The following is a 20,194-nucleotide window of genomic DNA, read 5'->3' on the forward strand; positions in this document are numbered from 1 at the left end:
TAAAAAAGAAAACAAATTTGATTCATGTATCATGTTATATTAATATAAATATATATTAAATTGAGAGATCAACTATTTTTGATTAAATATATATTTTAGTTTTGTATTTTTATATTTTTTATTTAAATATTTAATTTTTTTATTATTTCATAGACAGTTTTAAAGTATACAATTTCGAGTTAACTATGCCTTTAAATTTTTTATTATTTTAATTATATTATTGAATTTATTGTTCTCAATAATTTTGTCGAGGTGTTTAAGTAAAAATTACATAATTCAAAGGTATACTTTAAATAATAAAAAAGTTCAATGGTGTAATTGACTCGAAATTATTAGTTTAGTGGTGTCTTTGAAATAACAAAAAAATTCGAGTGTCTAAAAAAAAAATGTACAAGTATAAGAGTTCAAATATATATTTTACCATTATTTTCAGTTTGAATTACACTTTTTTTATAATTTGAACTATGAAAATAATCCAATCATTTTATTTATATATTAATATAAAATTTAATCGTGAAAATAATATAATTATTTTTACGAATTTATAATTTTATCAAACCCTTTAAAATTTTGTAATTAGTCATAAATTAGCTCAATTTGATATAATTTTATCTAACATACAAAATAGAATTAGAGAGAGTGTGTTTATACTAATTTGGCATATCAAATGTCATATAATAATAATATTTATAAAATTTATATATATATATAAATAAAAAAATAATTCAAGAAATTTGTTGAGTCACGAGATAGCATGGACATATTATTTTTAAAATAATTTTACATATGAGATAAAATTATAGTTAATTGAACTAATTTAAACTTAATTGTTAAAATTAAAAAGATTTAATAAAATTATAAATTCACCCAAAAAAAATAAATTATTTTAATAATTTCCCTTAATATAAATATAGGTTTAAAAATTATATAAGATGAATTAACTTAGGTACGAGGAAGATAATCTAAGGGGCAATGGTTGGTGGGCCCCAGGGCGTGGGCCAAAGCCGTCGTCAATTGCGGCGGCGGGAGCTCTCGGAGAGCGAGAGGACTGGCCATGGGTTAGGTTAGGTTAACCATGGTTAGGCCAGAATTATGTTTTGTCTGTTTCAAAGTCAAAACTAAAAACGCTAAGAAATGCGGCGCGTGGATTCGAAGCCAAAAACTGATGATTTATTGGCGCGTGGGGACCACTCTGATGCCGCTAACACGTCATTTCCTACGTGTACATCACTCCGACAAAACCGCTTTAAAAGACTAAATTCTATAAAATCTGTAAAACTTTTTAATTTGAGACGTTTAAACTTAACATTATTTTTTAGTTTAAAATATTATATTTATATATTAAAAATAATTATGACCCACTAATTAATTTTAAATAATTAAAAATAATGATTTAAGACAATTGGTCAATAATATAATCGAAATCTAATTTATTTTTGAATTCATCCCTTCTAAATAGTAATTAATTTTTTAAAAATTAATTATTTTTTAAATTAAAAAATAAAATTGTATTAAAATAAAATTAAAATATTTTCTAAATCAAGATATAAAATAGTCAAAATAAGGTTGAAAAATATTGTAAAATTTTTGTCAAACTATTTGTTAAATTTTTTGAAATGTATTAGAAGACATATATATCATTTTTTTTTTATCTGTAAGATTCAAAATATATTTATCTGAACGAGAGAGATAAACATATCTAAAAAATGTCAAATAAGAAGTCACGTAACTTCTTTTTTAAGCATCATCAAATAAATTAACAAATATATTAAAAAAAATAAAAATTTAAAATATTTTTTATATCTTATCTTTTTTAATATATATCTTAATTAATCAATACTAGGTTACATGTACCTAATAATAGGAGCCGCTCTCCTACCTTCATAATTAAAAGTCAATGGAGTTAAAATGAGAATAAGATAAGGATAATTAAGTAACCAATCCTGGAACTCACCAAAGTTTGGGAACTATAATTTAAGTTTTGGGGATCCAAATACCTTTGATAGAGATGAGAGTTTTGACTTTTTATCAGCTGAAGAACTGCAACAAGTGCTCCACCTTCCATTCCATGCCCCCTCCATTTCCTCCTGTGGAGTGGGAAGAATGTCATAAGGAATAAGCAAAACAATGCCCCTTCCATGCCAGATAGCACCTACATTATATAACTAAAAATTTTGCTTAACATTATGTGATAAATAAAATAGTCATACAATGACACCAACAACAATAATGTAATAAATTTATAATTTATTATTAAAATTGATTACAAAAATTTTAATTCATTACCCATTCGCATTGAATCGCTCTTGTGCGTGCAACAAAACCAGGCATGGGACTGTTACAACACATGACAAAACTCCAAAGGTGGCAGCTGGGAATGTATATTGTTAGTATTTTTGTCTATAAATACTTGACATTGGGGGCACTTTTGTAGACATTGAGGGCTAGCCCTTCAAGCTATTTTCCTTTATTCTCTATGTGAATAAGGTTGGGTTTTCCCCTACTTTTAATGTTCCTTTTCCTTCAAGTTGTGTGCTTGCTTTTTGCATGAATTATTGACTAAGTGGACCAACTTAGTGACATCACAGGCCAAAACTCTAGCCTCCAAATTGACCAAAACTCTATCTTTTATAATTCATTTTATGCCTAAATGTTTCACCAATTTTTTAAATCTTCCTCTACTTCTTTTTGGTTATAGATTTGTTTCATTTCACCTCGTCTATTCACATAAACTTTTATTCATCTTTTTCTCATGTGATCAAACTAAATTAATCACAGATAAGAGTCTAAGTAATTTGTAAGTGCAGAAATGTCATTATCAGATCATAAAATATTGCTTACTTTTTCTTTCCTTTTATTTTAGTAAAGTAGCTATTATGAGGATATCAGTTTTCAACTTCCTATGTAACAATATCGACATTTATGTCAAGGGAGGCAATGGGCCAATGGCTTAAAGTCAACTAGGAATATATATATATATATATATATTTATAGACACACACATAAATAATTGGAAGTCAAAAGCATTTATCAAATGTCAACTACATAACAGTTGGTGTTATTGGGCAGTTTCCACTAGTTGTTTGCTTAGGTGACTCATTCCATAACACTTGAATACCCAATACCCAGCTAAGCACAAACACATCAACACTAAAAGAAATCTGAAAACCTTTTCATCAGTTGACTTTTAACTTTTATCAATTGTGAGCTCCACAACTTATGTGGCCCCTATTCAAATCTATGTTTTGGCTACCAACAATCTGAGCTTACCTAACAAATGGATGCCTTTCCAACAACATATATACATTAAAAAAACTCAAGTCAAAACATAAAAGATGAACAAAAAAACGAAAATGTTATCTACATGGTTAGTTGTGACACTTATACATTAATATATCATACATTTATATTAATGTTATACAAAAGATAACACGTTAATACATAAATATTATAAACATATTACAAATAAGTGCCAAAATAACAACTTTAAATAAAAAACATGAACTATTATTTAAGATTGGCTCATGCAATGGGAATGTGATATGAGCATTATGAAGTTAAACTATAATGGCTATTGCTCTGAGTTTGAGCTTTCCTCAGAGTCCACCTTCTCTAATAAACAAATAAATAAGTACATTTTGTGGTCCCACCCACACCTTGAGCAATCATGGATGTCATAAACTAATTATTTAAATTTTCATACAAAAATGTATGGCTGAAGTATCAATCCTGAAATTCTAACTATGTGAACTATAACATGTGTTCTGGAGCAAGGCTCAGATAAAAAGAATTGTAGAGTTTTAGGGTTACAAGCATCTTTTAACCTTGGTTTAACCCTTATCTACACACACACACACACACACACACACACGGAATCAAGTTAATGTAACTATACAATAATACATAGACATAAAAGTACACAGGACTGTTGTCCAAGATCTACTGAATTTTTTAAACTATGAGTTTCAGTTCAATTTCCAAAATAGTACAACTTTATTCTTTTTCCAATCATGAGGCCAACTGCGCAGAACCAAGATGAACTTAAGCTTGATTGGAAAGAGCATAAGAACAAGGCAATGGCCACTATAGAGCCTCCACCCATTTGAACCCAGCAAACTTAGAAGAGCATAATTTGACCCCAAAAGTCAGGACTTGCCTCAAACTTAAAAGAGCATAATTTGTTCGTGTATAACTTGATTTTTTTTTAATCATATCCAACCTGATTAAATGTTTGTTTATAAAATTATTCCTAGTTTTTTTTTTAATTGAAAGATACAAAAAAATAAGAATAACTACATAACACTAGCAGATAAGAACCACATCAATAGGAAAATAAGAGCTCGCCAAACTACCACTTTCCGACAATTGTTGATTGAAAAGGAATCCAGTGATCTCTTATCTTCTGAGTGAATGCTCCCTTGGCAATGCCAAAAACTTCTTTCTAGTTTTGCTCATTCCTATCGGCCCAAACCTTCTAACTTAAACAAGATAGGAGAGATTTTAATAAGGCTATGAATTCGAATTATAAAAATATCCTTTTTCTGGGAAAAGACAACATGCAAGTACAACTGCTCGCTCTTCCAATCCTTATAAAGTAAGAAGCCTTGTACATTAAGCATACCCTTACATTAAAATCAAGTTTGAAACAAACCTATTCTGATTCCTATTGTCATCCCAAGGCAAATCTCTCAAAAATAGTTTTAACTTACTTCAGTTGTAACATGTAACTTATTGGATAGGGGTATCGGTTTTCTTGTGCCCCAAGCTTAAAATGTAGAGACAATTACAAGAACATATATGAGATTTGACATGATATTCATTTTTCATTAAATTTATTATTACCCTAAATATGGTTACTAGGATCGTCTTTAATTAAATAGAGACATAAGTAGATATAAAACTTTATTCTTTTTCACTATGAAACCTTCCTAATACACTTAAAATGGCATTGAGACTTGTAGCCTATTTTAACAATTTTTTCTAAACCTCTAAGACTACTTTTTGGTTTATAACCCCTTCGATATAAAATAGTTTAAAAAATTTTCCCTCAAAGTTGACCTTTTGGTACCTAAAACTCTTCAACTATTTTTTTTTTCCTTTTAACTTACAATTCATGAACACTTTTCTTTACCTTTGATTAGCATGCTGATTATTTTTTCATCATGAGAATCTTAGGTAGGTCTTATGAAGTTAAAAGATGGTCAAAATGGATTTATATAATATCACACAAAATTTAGTATGCCAACCTTGGGGCAAGTCTTTGTAATTTATCCCTAAATGTATATGTTTCCAATCTTGCACAGTGTACATGCACACGTGCAATCTTACTATTAGAATCAAGGAGTTACATCAAATAGAGTTACTAAGGGTGACAACTAATTACCATCACGAGCAAATAAGTTGGTATTCAATGATTCTTCTAGTGCCCTTACTGTATAGTTCAACAGAAACCAAGATAGGGAAAAAAAAAAAACATATAAGAGAAAGAATGAAGAAGAAGACAATAAGTTCTATAACAATAATGTTGAATGAATAAAACAGCTGATAAGCAGCCGTCCTTAAAGCATAAATGTATGACCAAAAATTTGAAGATAGATGGCTCATGGCTTATTTGAGGTTTGTCGTTACCTAATGGTTCTGTAACATTCCAATTATTTTAAATACAAATCAGTTAAAATTCTCATTCATGAAGATGCAAGATCCATTGATTTCACAGATATTATAAGCCAATGACACATGAACCTAGAACAGAATAAAAAGAACTAAGCTACACCGGATCTCAGAACTAATCAACAAACTAAATCAAACTATAAACAAATAATGAGCATGATGGCAAAAACAATATTAGTTTGCAGATAGAAAAGATGTCTCTCATGTATCTGCACATATGGCAAAGTAAATAGTACATACAGTGCAAATATTTCACATCTTCATGAGAATGAAATAAACTTCTATGGTCTTCTAACAGTATAATTTACTAGCAGGGAAACTAGAACAGTATAATGATAAGACAATCTTACAAGCACCAAGAAAAAGACATACACTTCCATCAATGCAAAGGCATCCCACTGATCAGATAGTTCTGTCTTGCAATGGTTTCTAAAATCTTTAAGTCTAAGCCAACTGGCTTTCTGCCTTACAAGATTGAAATTATTCATCATATTTCAGATATAGAAAAACAAGTCATGATTGAGAGAAGGAATTAGGGTAAATCACACCAAAGATCACTAAACTTTAGTGTGTTTTTCATTTTGGTCACTAAACTTTAATTCTTTTCAATGTGATCACATAATTTTGCAATATGATCACATAAAAGATTTTTTGACTAATGTGGAAAATAATAAAAATTATTGTGCAATGACAAGTAATCAAAACGTGCCACATGTCAATATATAATAATATTATATTAAAATATTATTGCACAATATTTTTATTATTTGCTACATCAACGCCACATCACCCACTCCGACTATAAAGTGGCTGAAAAATCTTATATGTGACTATATTGCAAAATTTTTTAAATTTCTGTGATCACATTGAAAAATATTAAAGTTTAGTGATCAGAATGAAAAACACACTAAAGTTTAGTCATTTTTGGTGTGATTTACCTGAAGGAATTACAACAATCTTGTTCAATTACAGGGAATTGCTAATGCAGCCATCAATAAATTATGTAGCAGAATGATTGAACAAGCATTCAAATGGATCGCATCACATAGTGGCAAGATTAGTCTTCAGAGATTGTTGTTAAATCATATATCATTTAGAAGTTATCTGTATTTGAAAACAGTAATATTGAGCACCCAAATTTGAAAGGAAATCTAAAAGTTCCAAATTAATACAAACCCGTAAATGTTTTTTTCTTTTATTTTTTGATAAATAATAGTTAAAAAGTAAAGTTGTTTCCATGTTTAGTTCCTTTTAATATCTGAAACTGAAATTTGGGTGTCCAAATGTAACTAAAACGACAGAGAAACTTTATTGCATCGAGCATGAGTTTATATTTGATTCCGAAATATCATAAACATGTAATTCTGCCAAATGATTTTTTAACATTTCAGTGCTTTCAGTGATGATGTCAATGTTTTCAGGGAATTACACATGAATGGCGTGTCCACACACGCACACAGAGTATGCCGTTCCAAACATGAATATTCAAATTGACCAAAACTCAAACTCTCTCGCCCATGAAAGAAATAATGGCCAACCATTACGTTCAAAATATGATCACCGTGGATGTTACGGCCATGGTTTGTAGGTCACTTGAGAGCTAAGAAGACACATCAAAAGAATTAGAGAGCCTTTAAGGACAACCATGTGAAAGATGAGCAATTTAACCAACATGACTCCAAAAGCATCAAAGCCCAAGGTTCCGTGGTCATGTAATGTATATTGAAGTTACTTAGAGTACCTAGCCTTGCCTCACAAAAGCATTTTCATACAGTTGATCTTCCATGACTTCTAATTGGATCTACAGATAAAAATGTGTTGACCAGCTCTCTCCCCCTGTCTTTTTGGGTGGAGGTAGTGAACGAGAAGTTCAGAACAGCCTCCTTGCATGTATTAGATACACAGGTTCTTTCTTAGTTGAAAACAAAGCAATGAAATACATAGACTGTCTGGTGTTTTATGTGCACATTAGATGCATCTATGGACGCTATTGTGCATCACAACGTGCTACACAAATAACAACAATGATACTTGCACCATTCCATGAGTTGCACTGCTGAATGTACACATTGTGCAACACATAATATCAACTTCTCATATGCCTTTCACCAGAACTGAGAAACAAAAAGAGAATTGCATTGAACCAATGTGTAATTGGATAAAGCAATGCCACATTATGGAAAAGACTCCAAATGCAGCTAAGCAGAAAGTAAAGGCAAAAGAGTTACACTTACAAGTTACAAGCTGCCTGCCTTCATGCATGACTATACCCTCCATACAAAGAAGCAGGGGTGGGCCCTCACTGACTAGTGAGATCAGATCCTACTCTTGAAAGTATGCCTTGATTATGCTTACATATACCTTTATCCTTGCAACTTCTCTGAATCATGATGCATGATGCTTTCTGATTATTCTTTAGTCCTGGGGAGTATGAAATAATTGGCTTATGTGAGGTAAAAAGAAACAAAAACGTATGTAAAACTCATTAATCATTTTCACCATTTTAATGCATTATTTTTTACAACACACAAGCTATTCAATCCTCAGAAAAATTGTTTTCTATTCTCCAATTTAGAAGAAAAACCGTTTTGAACACAGTTTCCAATTTTCTATATCTATAGAGATATTTTCTGAAAAACTACTCTAGTTTTCCACAGGTAAATAGGCCCTTGATGTTTTCTGCTTTGAAAAATTGAACGAGTCAAGCAAGAAGATCATCCATAGAACAATTTACTTGTGCTGCTTCTGGGTGATGCAGTATAATCTTCTAAATATGCGGTGAAAGTAGAAAACTCTACAATTGCCTGCCAACTCCATTGTTTCTGTTCCTTTATTCTCAGTTGATCATTTTCTATGTTTTCTCACATTTGATATCATCAGTACCAAAATAAATTAGTAAGGATTTGACAAGCCAATAGAGCTTACCTCTTCTTTTGATGCTTCAATGGACATTTCCTCCAACTTTTCTCTATAAACTGCCAAATTCTGCAGAAATAAAATTACAAAAGGATATTTGGTTAATATTTAACAGCGGTTGTAGGAATCCAAACACATTGTACAACCTTCATCCTAGGAATTTAATATGCAGTAAATCATGTAAAGCATGAAAATGTAAAGATAGAAGCAAACAACGGGAGGTAGGTTGTGGGGGAAATTGATTAGGATCTTTGCACTCAGCACCAAGTGAATGACAGCTTAGAGAATGACAATGTAAAAGTTAAAGTAGAAAAGACTATGAGGAAAAAGAACCTAGGCAATAACCATTATGTTCTTACATACTCACCTAATGAAAGATGCATATCACACAACTGCTGTCACTAATTATAGCCTGTGAGAACTTCTCCATTCCATGCATCAAGTGTGAGACATTGCATTCCCAAACTATAGCTTGGCAGTCAAGCAACAAAAGTGGCCAAGTAATCTTGGTAGGCAAGTTCTAAAGATTCAATCTTTATGGATTCATTCACTAGATGGTAGCAAGTTCTAACAACTAGGCCCAGCTTTAGAGTTTTTCAGTGATTGACCAAAGATCAGAGACTTTTCTAGTAATGAATCATGGTAAACCAAACTTCAGTCACCAAATAGACCAACAAAAAACTCGTAACATTTATTTAGGCTTTATCTACAACAGTAAAACATATTAAAACTCTTCAAAACAGCATAAATCTTAAAGTCCATCAAGCTCCCTAGGAGCTCTTGCCATAGTCATTGAACTGATTTTCCAAATTTCACTTTTTCTTCAGATTCTCCTGTCCTATGCATCCTTATTGTCCACATCACTTACCTTCAATATAGACCAATAATGAGAATAATATCTGTGGCAAATTATGTTTTATTTGTATTGTTGTTTAGGTAATAAGAAATTGTTCAGTTTACCATGCCAGACCCCCTGTAGTAAACAAACTTATATGCATGTTTTTAAGTGTCTGTAAAGTTAGTTCCAATCATTTCTCCGAGTGACTCTTTGGCATAAAAGAAGCACATAAGAAGTTGAAAATAGCTGATAAAACAATATAGTGTAGATTAAAACAAAACCTTGTCGGACCTTAGAGACCTGACAAGAGTTCTCGACAATTCTGGGAAGAATTCTAGAGAACAAGGGAAAACTTGAAGAAGAACGGAGAGGGAGAGATAGAAAAGAGAGGGAAATGAGAGAGAATTTCTAGAATTTGAATTAATACTTCGAATGTCTTCCTTGGGGGCGATCAGCCTCTATTTATGCTGATTCCCCAAGTCACATGGAAACACATTCTCAAAATACATTCCTGCCAAAAATGGCAACCAACTAAGTATCAAGAGAATAATCGAATAACCGTCTAAGTACAATGCACCCCATGTTTCCCCCTTATTCCTGAGTATAACATATTAAGTAGGTACATAACAATTTCCTTCCCCTTGAGGAATTTCTTGTCCTCAAGAAATACATAATAGGTTAGCCACCCTAGGGAGGGAGGTACTCCCAGGTGTTGTCTGCATGTAAGGTAGACCACTTCACCAGAACTTGGGTAATAGGGGTGCCATGCTTGTAGATGACCCTCCTGTCCAAGATAGCTGTCAGTTCTGCCACCTTTTCATGGCTTCTCATCCTTGGGGTTAAGTTGGGACTCATAGCCTAGTTCCCTATGGACTTCTTGAGCAAGGAGACGTAGAAGACTGGATGAATTTGGAAGTTCTCTGAAAGCTGGAGCTTGTAAGCCACACTCCTCAGCTTGGCTATAATGGGGAAAGGTCCATAGTACCTTGGACATAATTTAGATATAGGGCCGACCATCATCACCTTGAGATAGGATGGTCGCAGCTTCAAGTAAACCTTTTCTCCAACCTCAAACTCCTTTCACTCCTTCCCTTATCCACCTACTGCTTCATTCTATTTTGGGCCATGGCTAACTCCCTTTTAAGGTGCTGCAAGACCTCTTGGCTGAAAGTAAATCAAGATCGCTACGGGGCAAGCAGCGTAATTCAAAAATTTTAAACTTTACTCTGATCTCAGCGATTGGATCAACGTCAAAATCAAAATATTCACATACATAATAAAATAAATCTAACCTTTAGATTTCTGAGTCGTTCGCGAATTTGAGCCATCCAAGTGTCCGGCCTCTAACTTGTGATGCGCGGCACACGTCCTTTGATGAGGAGAGTGGAATATGAGTGCTAGCTCCTTCTCTTTTTCACGGTTTGTGTATGAACGACAAGAACCTCCCCGTTTCAAATCGATGCGGAAAGGAAAAAAGGAGAGAGTGAATGGCAATCTTTTTCTCAACTCTTGAGAAACAATAACACACAAACCTTAATCTCTTTTGGGCAACCCCTAAAGGGGTATTTATAGAGGAGCAAGGCCTCCTAGGATTTCCTAAACCCTAATGGATATGGGTCAGCCATTTACAAGTCCAATTAGTAATTAATTAAATTGTTTTATTCTAATCCAACTCATAACTTAATTAAATAACCCAAATCCAATTATAAGTTTAAATAAAATATTTGGTCCAAATTCAATTTAGCCCAAATATAATATTTAATTTAATATTTGACTCAAATACTCTATTTAGTCCAAATATATATTATATATTTTATTTCCTATTTGTCACTCCAACAAATATAGAAAATTATTAAATTAGAAACTCCTTTCTAATTTAATTAATTGTCATTTTAGGAAACTCTTTCCTTTAAGATGACCCATCGTCAAATTGACGTTATTATTTCTATTTTTTTTTTCCATGAGAACCTACGACAGCACAACTTCTTGTCGAAGTGTCCCACTGAACCATATGCCCGTTCTCTTGATTTAAGCCAAGGACCGTACTTTTTGCATATGACTCATTAGACTTCCGAATATGTTGACAATATGTCGATACTAACACATAAGACAAGATTGACCTCTAGTAAGGCATCATGTCTACCCAATTATTCAGAATGATTCATAATCCGTAAACAACCTTTCACAAGCATAGTTACCATGTAATTCGATCCTCTCGTCAATGTATCTTCTGTAATCTCAAGTCGGGAGATGTGTTGCTTGATTACGATCACATGAGTTTTCTTCAATCCTCCGAATATCTTCACTTAATAGAAAGTGAATCAATAACTCCTTATTGATCTCTTTCACCATGGCCATGGATTTAAAGTGAATATCCACCAGAGGCGCTTTAGATACATTATCCTCTTTCAAGGGATAGACGAGTTCTATTTTGCTTATGCACCCATCTTCATAAGCCTCACGATATACCCAACAATCACCCATGTGCAGCCTTTGTCTAGACCCATTGTAACGATGTCAAAACATACCAGTTTTCTTATGAGATAACCGTGACAATTTTAGGTCCAAGGATTAGTTACACCCATCTCGTATGAGAATTCCATCAATATATAACCAAAATAAATTCTCATGGCGAGTCATATCCAGTGACATGTTCTCCAATATTGATCACCTATGTACTTGTCTAAGCATCCCTATGCCTATAGTTGTGAGACCCTCAATGCTATCAGATAACAAAAACATAGCACATACAAGTCTTACCGTAATTGTCAATGTTCATTCTTGACATTGCTATGACTTGGAACATTTAATGATGTATATAAATTGTGATGCATCATCTCACATCTTTATAGATTAATCACAGCCTATGGACTTCATCTCACATCCTATGGACTTCATATGGACTTCTATCTAGTATCATCCGATTATTACAATAATAAGAAACTAATAGGACGATTTCTTATGAAATTGAATAACTCTTTATTCAATAATAAATATGATTGTAATTGTTAGTGTACAACATGCCAATCTAATTGGATCTAGAGCACCTACACTAACAATGCCTCTTCTGGAGGTGTGCATCAACCATTGCCACATTGGTAGGGTCATGGATGGTGGGTATAAGGGGTGGTTTATACCCAAATAGAGCCTCAAAAGGTGACATCCAGATTGAACTGTGGTGGCTAGAGTTGTACCACCACTAAGTTAGGGCTAGCCACTTATGCCACTCCTTAGGATGTAGGAAGCACAAACACCTCAAGTAATTCTCCAAGCACTGGTTAACTCTTTTCGTCTACCCATCGATTTGGGGGTGGTAAGTCGAGGACACACTTAGCTTGGACCCTAAAGCCTTCAGTAAATTCTACCATAGGAGACTAGTGAAAACCTTGTCTCTGTCAGAGACTATGGTGCTGGGGACTCCATGCAACCTAACTACTTGGTCCAGAAACACTCTCGCCACCTACTATGTTGTGAAAAGGTGAGTTAGGCTTAGGAAGTATGCAAATTTCGTAAGCCTATCTACCACTACCAATATACAATTCCTCCCTTCTAACCGTGGCAGCCCTTCAACAAAGTCCATCTATATACTCTCCCAGGTTTGCCCTAGTATAGCTAAGGGCTACAACAAGCCTGGAGAAGCCATAGTTTCATGCTTGCACCTCTTGCAGATGTCACAAGCCATCACAAATCTAATCACAACCTCCTTCAATTTAGGCCAGAAGAAGAGTTGTTTGACCTTTATGGTAGGTGTTTTGTATCCCCGAATGCCTTCATAGTGGTGACTCGTACAAGGTCTGCAATATCCTCTCCTTGAGCTCTAGTAAATCCCCAATTACAATCCTTCCCCGATATCTAATCAGCCCATTCCTTAGTGTGTAACCCCTCCTGCTAGTAGGGTCTAAAACCAACTGCTCCATCAAATGTTTCAACCCTTCATCTGATTCATAGCTACTAACTACCTCCTAGTACAAGTCAGGCACTAATGTGGAAATGGCAAATAATTCTCCCTCTTCTTTGCACCTGGATAGAGCATCGGCGGTTACATTTTCCTTCCCCTTCTTATATTGAATTACATAGTCTAAACCCATCAACCTGGCCATACCTTTCTTTTGCAACTGGGTGTGAAGTTTCTATTGTAATAAGAACTTCAGACTTTTGCGGTCCGTTTTAATCACAAAGGTGGTTCGCTCCAAGTAATGCCGCCACTTATCTACTACAATCAACACCACCAATAGTTCTTTCTCATAAATGCTCAAACCTTCATGTCTTGGGGCTAAAGCCTAGTTGATGAATGTCAGGGGTCTCCCTTCCTACATTAGCACAACCCCTACTCCTTTTCCACAGGCGTCAGTCTCCAATACAAAAGCTTTACTAAAATCTGGCAGTCCCAGCACAGGCGCTTCACTCATTACCCTTTTTAACTGTTCAAAGGCTACTTCAGTTTCGAGGCCCCACTTGAAACCCTCTTTCTTCAATAATTCTGTTAATGGCCTACTAATCACCCCATAATTCTTGATAAACCGCCTGCAGTACCCTATTAGGCCAAGGAATCCCCTCAAGGCTTTAATGGTGGTTAGCCTCGGCCATGCCCACATGGATGCCACTTTCTTTGGATCTGTGCTAACCCCTTGATCTAAAATGATGTGGCCCAGGTACTCCACTTGCCTTTGGGCAAAAGCGCATTTTGACTTCTTAATATACAGTTGGTTGACCTTGAGGATCTCAAAGGTAGCCTTTAGGTGTTGAAGATGTTGATCAAAGGTTTGGCTATACACCAATATGTCATCAAAGAATACCAAAATAAAGTTTCTGAGGTAGGGCTCAAAAATATGGTTCATCAGGGATTGAAATGTAGTTGGGGCATTGGTAAGGCCAAATGGCATTACCAAAAATTCATAGTCAATTCATAGACATGCCAAAGGCAATTTTTGGTATGTCTTGGGGGGCCATTCTAATTCGGTGATAACCTGAATGGAGATCAAGTTTAGAAAAAATGGTGGCATGCTTTAGCTCATCTAATAAATCTTCAACGAGCGGGATAGGGAATTTGTTTTTGATTGTCATAGCATTTAGCTGGCGGTAATCCACGCAAAACTGTCATGTCCCATCTTTCTTTTTGACTAATAACACAGGGGATGCAAAGGGGTTGTGGCTGGGTTGGATCAAAGACTTTTGTAGCATGTCTCTGACCATATTTTCTATTTCAATTTTCTGGATTGGGGAATACCGGTATACCCAGGCATTAATAGGCTCAAAATTGGGCTTCAGGATAATAGAATGGTCATGTGGTCTAGGAAGGGGTAAAGTGTTTGGCTCCCTAAATAGATCCTCAAATTTAACTAATAGTATATTAAGTAAGTCAAGTTGTTTTACCTCCCACTCCACCTAAGGTGGGGTGCTGACTACTAGCATGAATTCATTCCTCTCTTCTGGATTTTCTTCCTCACCCTCTTCCATGGCCTGAATGGAGAAGAATTGGGCCATCTAAGCCACCTTCTGCCTAAACATCTTCTGTAAGCGTTTTCCCGTAATCATTTTGCACACTCCCACTTCATTATTGCCTGTCAATGTCATTATTCTTCCTTCATTCTCAAACATGACCTCCATCTTATTGAAGTCAAAGCATATGGGGCTCACATTTTTCATCCAATTGACCCCCAACACCACATCGCAGCCTCCTAACTTGAGCAGCCTCAAATCGGCCTCAATCTCTTCCCCTTGCATTTCCCAACAGAAGCCAGGACAAGCTAACCTACTCATCACTTTGTTCCCATTGGCTACAGTGACTGTGAGGGGTTGAGTATTGATCAGAGGACATTTTAGTTTCTTGGTCATCATTTCATCTAAGAAACTACGAGTTCTCCCACTAGGAATGAGAATCATCAATTTGCCTTCTCCAATCTTCCCTTCCACCTTTATAATTTTGCTATTCGTCAACCCTCTCTACGCGTGCACTGATATTTCCCCATTATCCTTCTCTATTCCTCCAAGCATCTTGGTCATCTTCTCCTTGCCTTCACCATCTTCTTCCCCTTCCAATAGAAGCAATTACTTCTTGCACTAGTGGTTGGGAAAATATCTATCCCCGCATCTGAAGCAGAGACCAGACATTCTCCTCTACTCTGTATTCTGGTCCCCTGCCATCTTAGGAGCTGGTAAGGCCAGGCTCCTACCCCCTTGTATATCCCTGTTGGCTTCCTTGCCCAAGTTCCTACTCAAAGGGGTTAACACATTGTGTGTTCCACCCCTGGCCAACAACCTCTGCTTTTTCATTAATACATCCATGGTGAGTTCATGCAGCCTGGCATTATCTGCTGCATGCTTAAGGGTCTGAGGCTGTAAAACCTTCACCATTGGTCTCAATTCTTCATTCAACCTGCTTATAAAACTAGAAACAAAGTATGCTTCAATAAGGTGGGGCTGGTGGTTGAGCATAAGTGCTTTCAACTCCTCAAACCAAAGTTGATAGTCCAACACAAATCCTCTTCCTTAACAGATTTTATTAAATTCCTCCACCACATCGGACAAACCTCCTTCCCCAAACCATTCACATAGTTCCTCAGCGAACTCCTCCCACAGACATATCTCTTTCACCTTGGACCACCCCCGGTACCAGACGTCACCCGCATCGTTAAGGTATGCTACAACCAAGGTTACCCTCTGATGATCAGGAATTCCATACCATTCGAACATTCTCTCACACCTTCTAATCCACCATCTAGGGCTAACCTCGTTGAACATAGGGAGGTCTATCTTTGGCATAGGAAATCCTTGGTGGTTGTGCCCCCCAATTCCCCTTGGCCTATGGTCTCCTACATTCTCTCCTCTTTCCCCTAGTTCCTCTCCACTATCTGGAGTGTCAGGCACCCTCTGATTCATCCCTTGACCTAGGAGAATCGGTTCAGTCCTCTCTCTAGGAGGAAAGTCTGGGAAAAGTCTTACTGAATGTTGGCCCACAAACATTAGCATAAATCCTTGTAGCTGCTCCCAAATCTATGTTTCAGCCTCTTCCCTGATTTGAGTAACAGCTTCCAATCAATGGCATTGATCGCTTCATGATTGCGATTCGATCCCAACTCCAGCTGCCCCACTCATGCCTACATACACGTTCCCTCCGCCATCGTTCGGAATTCACCTCCAATTGCTCTAGCCTAGGACTTGCTCTGATACCAAATTGTCAGATCTTAGAGATATGACAAGAGTTCTCGAGAATTCTGGGAAGAATTCTAGAGAACAAGGGAAAACTTGAAGAAGAACGAAGAGGGAGAGATAGAAAAGAGAGGGAAATGAGAGAGATTGAGAGAGGGAATTTTTAGAATTTGAATTAATACTTTGGATGTCTTCCTTGGGGGCGATTCCCCAAGTCACATGGATACACATTCCCGGAATACATTCCCACCAAAAATGACAACCAACTAAGTATCAAGAGAATAACCGAATAACTGTCTAAGTACAATTCACCCCATGTTTCCCCTTTATTCCCAAGTATAACATATTAAGTAGGTACATAACAAACCTTTGTCAACATATGTTCCCTACTCTCCCTTTTGGCACATTTAAAAGCAAATGGACAATGTTAAGCATAAGATCTGTTAAGCCTCGGGGCTGAGGCTTGGACGATTTCTGGAAATATAGAAGATCCAAGAGAGAATAGAAAGGGAAGGAGAATTTGAAAGAACGGAGGGAGAATTCTGAGAGAGAAAAAAGAGAGGGAAAGAATTTGTATTAATCTCAACATAATTCCCATCCTCTACACTTTGCCTTTTTATAGGTTCTTCCTTTCAATTATAGTGTCTTAAATGAAAAGGTACAATTGGTTACAGCAGTGACTAAAAGAAACAACCAGCTTATTCATCGGCAGCCTAATGACAAGTGTAGCCCTAGGGTTGTGCAAGATCTAACAAGCTCATGTTTTTTAACATATTAACAAAGCAGAGAAGACCAGAAAAATATAGGACTTCACAACTCATACCGAGGAATAAGCATATACACCAGCCTCTGTTGATCCTAAAGGACTTCCTCTCCTCATAAATCTTCCCTCTTTAAATAAGTAGAGCATTGGTATTGCATTTGATAGCTCTAAGCTAATAACCTGTCAACATGTTAAAACCCAAATCTCAAGATCCATGTTCACAAGGTGAGAAATAGGATTATAACTCCTTGAACCTATATCCTAAACCTAAATGTAAAAATCAAGCATTAATGAAAACTCAAAATGTTGTACCAGTTACCTCTTGAGATGTTAATTGATCAAGATGCATAATAATGGCTCTCAGTGAATTTGCATGGGCAGAAACCATCACATGCTTTCCTGAGAAAAGTTGGGGTTCAATCTGCAATCCAACCCTTCTCAGAACTTGATGCTCACACAGTGACAATATAAGCCTTGTAAGACATCTAGGGACTTCTATTGATTAACATCTGAAAACAGAGGTGCAACATTCCAGACTCCTATAATAGAAAATACTGAAACAGCCATACTCACATGCTCTTTGAAATAAACAACAGCTCTTCGAGAACAAATTTCCAAACTTTCCCCATTTGGGGGACAAGTACCATAACTTCTACGCCATTCATGAACTTGCTCTTTTCCATACCTTCCAGCTGTTTCTTGCTTATTAAGGCCCTGTAACTCCCCATACCTGTAAATCAAAGCTTTAATATTTCGTCATGCCAGAAACTTGGAACCGGTATCAATCCTTAGAGGGATTAAACAGAAAGAAAAATAAAATTACATTCTTTCATTCAATTGCCAAGCTTTCACAACTGGAATTGTTTCCTTCTTGGTATTGTCACTATGAATTTTACTCCATACTTTGGCCTGTTCACTCTCATTGTGCACTATAATTGGAACCTGAGTTTCAGATGGGTTAGCACCTTTATATACAAGCAATCTTGGAGAAGGAAAGACATGACAAAGGACAAGTACCCTCATGGGGAGCCTATACTATTTAAAGAAATTATACTGTTATTTAAAGACACTTGCTTCGAAGGTTACTTATAGGGTACCCTTGAATCTGTACTTGTATATCTGCAGTTATTTTAGTGATAACTGGTAAGCTGCCTATTTTGCATTAAATGAAACATCAACCAGAAGAATGTAATTGTAGGTAAATGACACATTGCAGCATGAAGATTCACCATGTTTATTTTTTTGGATTAGAAATTAGTTTCCAAATAGTTCAACTTATAGCATTGCCATAGCTCTCCCGAGGAGAGCTCTAGTCAATCAGAGAGAATAATGGCGATCAAGAGTTCTAATCATTTTAGATCTTTATAGTTCTGGATATGTATTTGTACCAAAAATAATTTGCAAGATGAAAAAGGAAAAACCAGGAAAATAATGATATGATACAATTGTAGTTATGTAACTGAGAATTATATATGAATTGCTATAGGAATGCATACACACCCATGTTTCTTTTTCTTTTCTTTTTTTATTGAGAATACCTTCTTGCAGTGGTGCTGGGTGAGGGCCAGCATAGCAGTCATTTGAGCACGAACCAGTGCAGATGTGAAAATAATGTCAATAGGTAAATTGCTAATTCTTTTTCCAGCTTCAATTGCTTCTTCTATGCCTTTCTCAGTCAATGGCACATCGACACAACCAGAGAACAGGTTTTGCTGATTCCAAAATGACTCACCATGTCTAATCAAGATCAGTGTAGATTCATCTGAACAAGATTATAAAGCCACAACCACATCACCAAACAATCAATGAAAGACTATAAGCACTAAACCATCAATTACTCCAAAAATTTGAAAAATCCAAAAATGTAGAATCCAAAGCATAAGTACACGCTTAAGACAAATAGGTGTATTTCGACACAAAAGCACAGCACTTAAATAGTTCGAAATGGGAGACTGAAAGAACACTTTGTATGAAGAAAGCTCACTTGAAATCTTCCCAGGATCATTGGCAGCCTGTGAGGACAAAATTGGGTCTACAGCTAGACAATGATTTGGTAATGCCTTGAACTGGCTTGAGGTAAGAGCTTTTTGTCTCAACAACCCTAAGTTGACCCTTAATCGCTTTGAAAAGAATCTCACGTCAAATTTCCAAAACACATTACAAGTTCCGGAATCCTCAGCAAATCCCCAGCTCACACCATTAGCCCTAATGGGTCGATGTAGCAAAGCAGTGGTCATTCTGGTAATCTAATCAAACTATAACAGAATTAATGTCAATTATAACATTCAAAGTAAGATCAATCATCCACAATTTCACATCTTGTAACTTATATCATAATAAACTTAAAGAAATCTATCCACATTTTGAGATATTCCACAAGATATAATATATCACAACTTCATTCGTGTAGCTCATAGTTGAATACTCAACACATGGGGTTCCGTAGCATCAAGGTAATGAATCTTTGAATAAAAACACACTTTTAATCAACCGGATTCAGTAAACGATCTGCAATTGAACTTCAATAGAATTCGTTTCAAGTATAGGATCAAGAATACTTGCTTTTTCTACGGATTTTGTGTCAGATCATCGGAGCGTGTATTGAAACGAGAGATTGATCCCTCGACAGAGATATCATCGATGTTTAGAGTGGATGAAACGCCGAGCGACCGGCGTCTGCGTCCCTTTACCCGGCCGTCTTCTCTTCTAGCAAATTTATGGGTTTATTCAACTTACCACCTCAAGTATCCGGACGTATCATTTAACTCCTCTTTAACTACCAAATGTTACTTTTACACCCTCGGGGCTGTCTGAAGCAGTTTTCAGTTTTTATTTTTATTTTTTATTATTAATATTGT

The 20,194-nt window shown here is 35.6% G+C and overlaps 1 protein-coding gene across 3 annotated transcripts; it reads right to left on the reverse strand.

The window, feature by feature from the left end:
• Nucleotides 1-7,357: 7,357 nt before the first annotated feature.
• Nucleotides 7,358-20,067, reverse strand: LOC127799947 (2,3-bisphosphoglycerate-dependent phosphoglycerate mutase 1-like). 3 transcript variants are annotated; one of them, XR_008022691.1, is made up of 10 exons: nt 19,899-20,067; nt 19,321-19,591; nt 18,875-19,098; nt 18,160-18,278; nt 17,910-18,066; nt 17,656-17,757; nt 17,397-17,516; nt 8,596-8,655; nt 7,905-8,091; nt 7,358-7,784 (listed from the first exon to the last, which is right to left on the reverse strand). XR_008022691.1 is itself a non-coding variant. In XM_052334251.1 (9 exons), exons 2-9 carry the CDS (start codon nt 19,571-19,573, stop codon nt 8,086-8,088), a joined length of 1,041 nt encoding a protein of 346 aa, XP_052190211.1. In that variant the 5' UTR covers nt 19,574-19,582; nt 19,899-20,067; the 3' UTR covers nt 8,016-8,085. The 3 variants fall into 3 exon arrangements, 2 of the variants coding, with proteins under 2 accessions (XP_052190211.1, XP_052190212.1); XM_052334251.1 differs by lacking the exon at nt 7,358-7,784 and having other exon boundaries at nt 8,016-8,091; nt 19,321-19,582; XM_052334252.1 differs by lacking the exons at nt 7,358-7,784; nt 17,656-17,757 and having other exon boundaries at nt 8,016-8,091.
• Nucleotides 20,068-20,194: the final 127 nt, after the last annotated feature.

Source organism: Diospyros lotus, chromosome 4 (genome assembly GCF_014633365.1).
Source record: "Diospyros lotus cultivar Yz01 chromosome 4, ASM1463336v1, whole genome shotgun sequence".
NCBI classification, from domain to species: domain Eukaryota; kingdom Viridiplantae; phylum Streptophyta; class Magnoliopsida; order Ericales; family Ebenaceae; genus Diospyros; species Diospyros lotus.